Source organism: Giraffa tippelskirchi, chromosome 3 (assembly GCF_054371585.1).
Source record: "Giraffa tippelskirchi isolate mGirTip1 chromosome 3, T2T-mGirTip1v1.2.pri, whole genome shotgun sequence".
NCBI classification, from domain to species: Eukaryota; Metazoa; Chordata; class Mammalia; order Artiodactyla; family Giraffidae; genus Giraffa; species Giraffa tippelskirchi.
The window spans coordinates 22,515,280-22,521,620 of NC_137277.1; the positions used below are offsets into that span (position 1 = coordinate 22,515,280).

A 6,341-nucleotide genomic window follows, 5' to 3' on the forward strand; every position below is an offset into this window, starting at 1 on the left:
CTCCCATACCCCCACAACGCAAGACAGAACCCTTCCCCGGAGAGCAGCAGACGGCATTTACACCAACTGACAGGGACTTATTTCTTTATTAGAGGCCACCTCAGACAACAGGGAATCTAGGTGGGTGAGGGCCACTGGCCCTGCGTGCACAGGGGCCTCACACCCCCACCTTCTTCTGGGCCCAGGTGAAGAAGATGCCCTTGACATCATCTACACCTGTCCGAAGGTGGGCAGGCATGATGTAGGTGCGCAGATCCCGCACCTCATAGCCGCTCCGCACCAGGGCCTCCCTCACCTCCTCCTCGTGCACGGGCACCACCGCCAGCCTGGCTTCCCCAGCCAGGTACCATGACTCCTCCAGGGCCCCGATGAGGAGGAGGTGCCCCCCAGGCCTCAGCAGTGTGGTGATGTGGTCCAGGGCCCGCTGGAAGCTGGCCAGGTCCGGACTCACAGCCTCCAGGCAGAAGGCAGAGACCAGGGCGTCGGCAGGCAGGGGTGCCAGGCCTCCAGCGCCCAGGGGCTGGGGCCGGTGCACATCGATGGGTAGGATCCGTTTCACCCTAGCTCGCAGCTGGCGCTCCTTCTCCTGCCAGGATTCCCTGTTTGGGGGCAGAAGGCAGGGTCAGGGCCAGGGCTCCGGGTGCCCACACTCAGTTCTCTGTTGCCTCCCACCAGCCACTCCCTGGAAACCCCCTACCCAACCCTCACCCCCTAGCCCTTACCCCTTGCCCTCGATGAGACAGACATGCTGGCTGTACACTCTCCAGTCAAAGGCCCCGGGCTCTTCTCGCAGCCAGAGCCCCAGCTCCTGCCGGTTCACCTCCAGGAAATCTGTCATGGTGATGTCCTCAAAGTGGGCACAGGCGCTGAGCAGCTGGTATATAGTGGGGCCTGAACCGATGTCAATGAGGGTGTGGCCAGACACCTCACCTGGGTGGGCAGAGGAAGCGGGCCCTGGTGCTAGGCCTGCAGCCCCCAGTCTCAGTCACTGCCTCCCTTTCCTGCTTCTTCCCTCCTCTCTGTTCCTTCTCCTGGTGTGAATGGGTCTCTATCTGGAAAGCATTAGCTCTGGAGTTAGAAGGACCAGGGTCGGAGTCCTGGCTCCAGCATCGGGCTGACTTACCTTGGGAAATGAACTTAACCTCTCTGAGACTCAGGTTCCACAACCATAAACTATGCCTACCGGTGAGGATTAAGTTGGGGGAAATCTCAGATGCCTGGCAGCGCCTCTCCTCCGCCTGCCCCCAGCGTTCTGCCTTCGCCACCTCTCCTCTCAGTTCTGAGTGTTCTCTGAACCCCTCTCCTCATCGCCCTTCTCTCACGTGAGGGTTCCTGCTCCTCTTCCTCTTCTATTTCACCTCTTAAATTGACCTTGGGCTCTCGCGTGCGCCCCTCTGGTTCCCTGATGACTTTTGTCTTGTTTCCCCCGCGCTCACCGGTGGCGAAGGTCTGAGCCAAGCAGCGCAGCTTCCAAGGCCCGACGCCGTCGGGGCCGCTCAGGTCCCCCCTCGGGGGCGCGTAGTTGTTGCGGAGGTAGGCGCGCGGCTCAAAGCGCTGGTAGGCCGAGGCGACTGCTGCCAGGCCCGGGTCTGAGTCGGGCACCGCGCCCGCCGCCTGACTCCGGTCTGTCCCGCTCATGCTGCTGCCGCGGCCGCCCTTGCGCCCCGCTCGCCTTTATCTGCGGCGCGCGACCCCCGCCCGCCCCCGCTGGTCCCTCCGATGCGGGGGCGGCGGCTGAGCGATGAGCTGCCTGGGGCCACGCTCTGCGTCTTCCCTAGCCCATCCATCTCCTTTAGTGTCCCAGCAGCAGACACACGGGGGTGGGGGGAGCATCCGTCCCCGCCCCTGCTCCGCCGCTGCTCCCGGCTGCCCTCCACTCTTTGCCTCACGTGCCCTCCAAGACCAGCTCCCTCGCCGTGCCCCTCGGCTTCCTACCCCCAGACTCCCAGACCCCCGCAGCCGCCAGTCCGAAGACCTCCACGTCGATCTTCTCCAGTCCCGCATTCACCCCTTTTGCTTGGCATCCCTTCCCTTCTCTTTTGCCAGGGTTCAAGTTAGCCCTCTCACCAGTTCCCAGATCCCAGTGCTCTCCACCAAGGGCCCAGTCCCCCGCCAGGCTCCCCTTCTCCGGGACACCCTGTTCACCATCCACCCCCTTTCTTAGTGAGGCCCCCCCCAGCTGCCCTCCTCCAGGCCTCTCTTCGGTCCCAGCGTTCTCTAGCATTCCCATCCCCACCCCACCCCGGCCCGCTCCCCACCCTGACTCCAGAAAGGACAGTCCGTCCTGGCCTCCCCCACGGTCTCGGTAGCCCCGGAGCTGCGCAGCAGAGCTCCGACCCCGCCCGTCAGATGGCAGTGACGATAGGGGAGGCGAGTGGGGCTAATGCGCACAGCGGAGGGAACATCCCGGCCTCCCCTGCAGGCCCTGCGGGCTTCCAGCCGCGTATCTCTCGGAAGGCTCAGGATGTTCCCGTCACGTCTAGGGCGAGGGGCCCAGGTGAGGACGGAAGGGCGCAGGGTGCATTCTCCAAGCTGCCAGGGCTACCAGGGGACGTGAGCCCAGCCTGGGACGCCAAGGGATTAGGTGTGTCGCCTGGTCTGGAGTCTGACCTCTCTCATCTCACAGCCCACACTCTAGCCCTCTCTGGGGGAGCAGAACCAGGCCAGGCCTGCAGACTGCTTGGCACTCCAGGTACCAGACTGTCAAGATGCCAGGTTCTCCCCTCCTATCCCCCAAATAGGAAGTGGATTCTGTGGGGGCCATCTCCATGGTCTTCCTCGGGTGGGACCCCCTCTGACCAAATCTAGTGCCTCTAGGCCCTGGGTAGGCTACCAGCCCCTGCCAAGATGGGGCCCAGGCCTCCTCTGTGCCACCTGTCCCACACACCTTGTCTAAGAGAAAGTGTCTTCTAGTTGGGCCAGGCAGCCAGGTTGGGGCATGAGTTACTGCAACAGCTGCAGAGATCACAGACAGGAACCTGACCCCCTACACACACCCTACCCCCAAAAACCCACCTTGGGCTCCAAGGCCAGGGAGGGTAGAACACCTGACCCCAGCCAAGGATTGATTCTGTCTGGATTCAGGACCAAGAGAGAGGTCAGCCGTGGGGTCACTGACCCCATCCACACCCTGGCACAGCTAAGGACAGTCCTGGTGCCAGCCCCCTCCTTATTCTCTATGAGATCATTTCAACAAACCCTAGAAGCCAACTGGCCTCCTGGGCACTGCCCAGTGCCAGAGGACTAGAGGCAGAGGCCAGGGCTCATGGCAGTCAGGGGGACTAGACAGACAGCCACCCTGTTTACAGCTCCGTCCCTACAGCCCCTCCCCTCAAGCATGGGGTGACCGACTAATTCTGCCATATTTAGCTGAGATGCAGGGCCTGTTCCCAGAAGTGAGCATGGGGGGGACACCAACGGGTGGGCCCCTCAACCACAAGGAAAGAGACGAAACTCTGGCACGTGATTGAGCGTTTATTGCAGCACTAACAGAGGGTGCTGGGGGCTCCACCCTGCCTCTGCCCTCTTCACGTCCCCCTCCCTCCAGTCTCCTTCCCAGAGCACTCCAGATCCCCTTAGTTTTTCTTCATCCTTCTCTGAAGCTGAAATCTGGATTGGGGTCAGTCCTCTCAGGGACCTCTTGCCCTCATCAGCTTCTTCTGCCCTTCCTCCTGGGACTGGGGGTATTTGGCTGTGCTGGCCCCCAGCTCTTCACCTTTTGTGCCCATCGTCCGCTCCCCTCCCTCTGGGAACTCAGGAGATCCAGGCATCCCGGCCTCTGGCTCCCTCCTCCCCTAGCCCCCAACTCTGGGCAAACTACGAAGCATCCGTGACCAGCAGCTCCCCTCCATGGTCCTAGCCAGGAAGGGCCCAGGCAGGCACAGTGGAGCCCGAGTCACCGTCCCTCTCAGCCTCTCTGTGCTTCCTGAGACATGGAGCGAGACAGGGAGCGACGAAGGGTGCCGGGCTTGCTGACGGGCACCACCGGAGGCAGCTGCTTGGTGATCTCGGCCACGTCCTGGCGGTCCACGCACTGGCCTCCCAGGGCTGTTTCCAGGGCCAGCAGCTCCCGCAGCTGGATGGGGGTCTCCTCGCGCTCCTCCTTGGTGGCGCCCACCTTGGCGGGGGTGAAGATGGGCAGGGGCAGCACCCGCTGGTAGGGCAGCTGGTACTCCTGCAGCCCACGGCCGAGGATGCCCATCCGCATCACCAGCCAGGGGGAACGCTGCACCAGTGCCTGGCACTGCCCCTGCCGGTGGTAGGTCTCGTGCCGCTGGGTATCCTCCTCATGCAGGGAGCAACTGGGAAGGAGAGGGGCAGGGATACTGAACCCCTGAGAGCTGCTGCCCACCACTCACTGGCTGGGCGGCAGAGCTCCCTGGGGCTGCCAGGACCTGGGGTGCTGGAGGGGCGACTCCACTCTCCCCAGCAGGCACTCTCCTGGCCCCCACCCCCTAAAACCTCTCCCGGGCTTTGTGCTCTGGTCTCATGAGTCTCAGGAAGGGTGCTCTGAGGGAGAGGATGGGGGACCCCTGACTGGCCAGCACTCACCCCTCCTCAGGCCGTGTGGACAGCGTCAGATCCTTCCACTCAGCCCAGAAGGCCTCTCGGCACTCACAGTTCTCCTCCGACACCTGGCAGCTCAGCTCTGAAGTGGCCATGATGACTGCTCACTCCCTCTGGGCTCTCCTCCTCCCAGGCCCTTTAAATAGCCCCCTCCTCCCCCTCTTTCAGGGGCTATTTTCAGCCCCTCTGGCGTCAGATGCTATAAGCAGAGCCAAGACTCACTGATGGGGGACTCTGGGCCCAGGGCGGGGCTGGGGGGAGGGTACCCGGATTCTGGCTGCCCCCAGGTCAGAGGTCAGCTTCTGAAGAGATCAAGATGCTCCCGTAGGGGCGGGGGTCCTCAGAGTGACACCTCCAGGTGTCTGACACTCCTCAGACACTGTCCGTGACCAGGCACATGCCCAGCCTTGTGCCACCTTGGCAGTCGCCGTCTGCCCCACCCCTTCCCCTCGCCCAGGGAGGACAGCAGCTTGCCTGTAAACAGAGCGGGAAACAGTAGGAACCAAGGCCCACTCTGGGCGCTGTACCAGGCCGTCAGGTCCTGTCCCTGCTGCTCTCCTCTGCCTGGGCTCAAGGGCATGTCACACCCCCTGACCGTGCCCCTCAACCGAAAGGGACAGTGCCATGTCCTCAGGCTTCTGCCCCCAAAGGCCTGGCTCCCAACTGCCACCACCTCACCGGCAGGGGCACCGCAAGTTAATTCCACCCCTGGGATCCTGGACATGGAACGAGGGGGGAGGCGGCCCCCAACTCTACCCCACCCCTCAGCTGGGGTGAGATGGGACTCCAGCAGTTCCAGTGGGTGGCAAGCCAGTTCTGGCTCCAGCCCCCAAATCAGCGATAACGAGGCTGTGTGAGTAGGGGTCAGCGTGCACCCCCTCTGGGCCTCGTTTTCCTCACTCTCTGCTCTGTTCAGTGGCCTTACCAGAAGAGCTCTGGGGGCTGCCAGCTTCAAGGTGCCACCGGGCGGGGCCTGGCTCTTGTCCCCAGGGAGCAGGCCAGTCGAAGGGCTTGCAGGGACAGCCCCGCCCCCAGAGCAGCAGCGCGTGCGACAGGAGGATGGCACACAGGGAGGAGGGCGCGGGGGAGGTGCAGTGAGGGTGTCACTGAGTGGACAAAGCAAAGGGCACCAGGAAAGCCAGGGACAGAGGCTGTGATGAGAACCTAGCAGTCAGGCCCATGGGCACCCTCTTGATTACTGAGCACTACACCTGATTCCTGGTGCCTTTCATCTTACCACAGCTTCAACGAAGTAGGAAATGGAGGCTCACGCAGGCAGACTTGCCCGGGGTCACATGCCTCGCAGGGACCAACAGGCAACAGCCCCACCCCTGAGTCTAAGCAAGTTAGCCCCTCAGGAAGCCTGCAGGGAGGGAAGGAGGGCCGTTTCCTGGTGGTCCCAAGTGTGATGGGCAGAGGGAGGAGGTGAGCAGAGCCCAGAGGTGCCTCAGTGACCCAGAAGCCCAGGCCTCGCCTCCAGGCTCCTCCCCACCAAACCTCCAGACCCCAGGATCAGCTGAGGCCTACTCTGGGTCCTTCCGGGTCTCCCCCTACCTCCCCCCTCCCCATCCTGGGCTGGAGACCTTAACTTGACCTTTCTTAGCAGGAGACCTGGCCAGGAGGCAGGGAATTTTTCTCTGACCACTTATCTGCCCAGCTGAACTGGGGTGGGGGCGGGGGTTTGAGAACTGGGTCCCCAACTGGCTCTATTCTGGCTCTGGGAGGGTAGGAGAGGGTCATGTGTAGGTTGTAGCAGGGTTCCTTCCCCTACTTGC

At 63.0% G+C, this 6,341-nt stretch overlaps 2 protein-coding genes across 3 annotated transcripts; both read right to left on the reverse strand.

Annotated features, from left to right (window-relative positions):
* Positions 1-67: 67 nt before the first annotated feature.
* PNMT (phenylethanolamine N-methyltransferase) lies at positions 68-1,767 on the reverse strand. 2 transcript variants are annotated; one of them, XM_081582211.1, is made up of 3 exons: positions 1,437-1,767; positions 723-891; positions 68-599 (listed from the first exon to the last, which is right to left on the reverse strand). In XM_081582211.1, the coding sequence occupies exons 1-3, from the start codon at positions 1,636-1,638 to the stop codon at positions 158-160; spliced, it is 813 nt and encodes a 270-aa protein (XP_081438337.1). In that variant the 5' UTR covers positions 1,639-1,767; the 3' UTR covers positions 68-157. The 2 variants fall into 2 exon arrangements, with proteins under 2 accessions (XP_081438337.1, XP_081438336.1); XM_081582210.1 differs by having other exon boundaries at positions 723-930.
* A 1,689-nt stretch (positions 1,768-3,456) lies between these two features.
* On the reverse strand, positions 3,457-4,681 carry TCAP (titin-cap). Its single transcript, XM_081582219.1, has 2 exons — positions 4,552-4,681; positions 3,457-4,301 (listed from the first exon to the last, which is right to left on the reverse strand). The coding sequence occupies exons 1-2, from the start codon at positions 4,659-4,661 to the stop codon at positions 3,908-3,910; spliced, it is 504 nt and encodes a 167-aa protein (XP_081438345.1). The 5' UTR covers positions 4,662-4,681; the 3' UTR covers positions 3,457-3,907.
* Between the last annotated feature and the right edge of the window lie 1,660 nt (positions 4,682-6,341).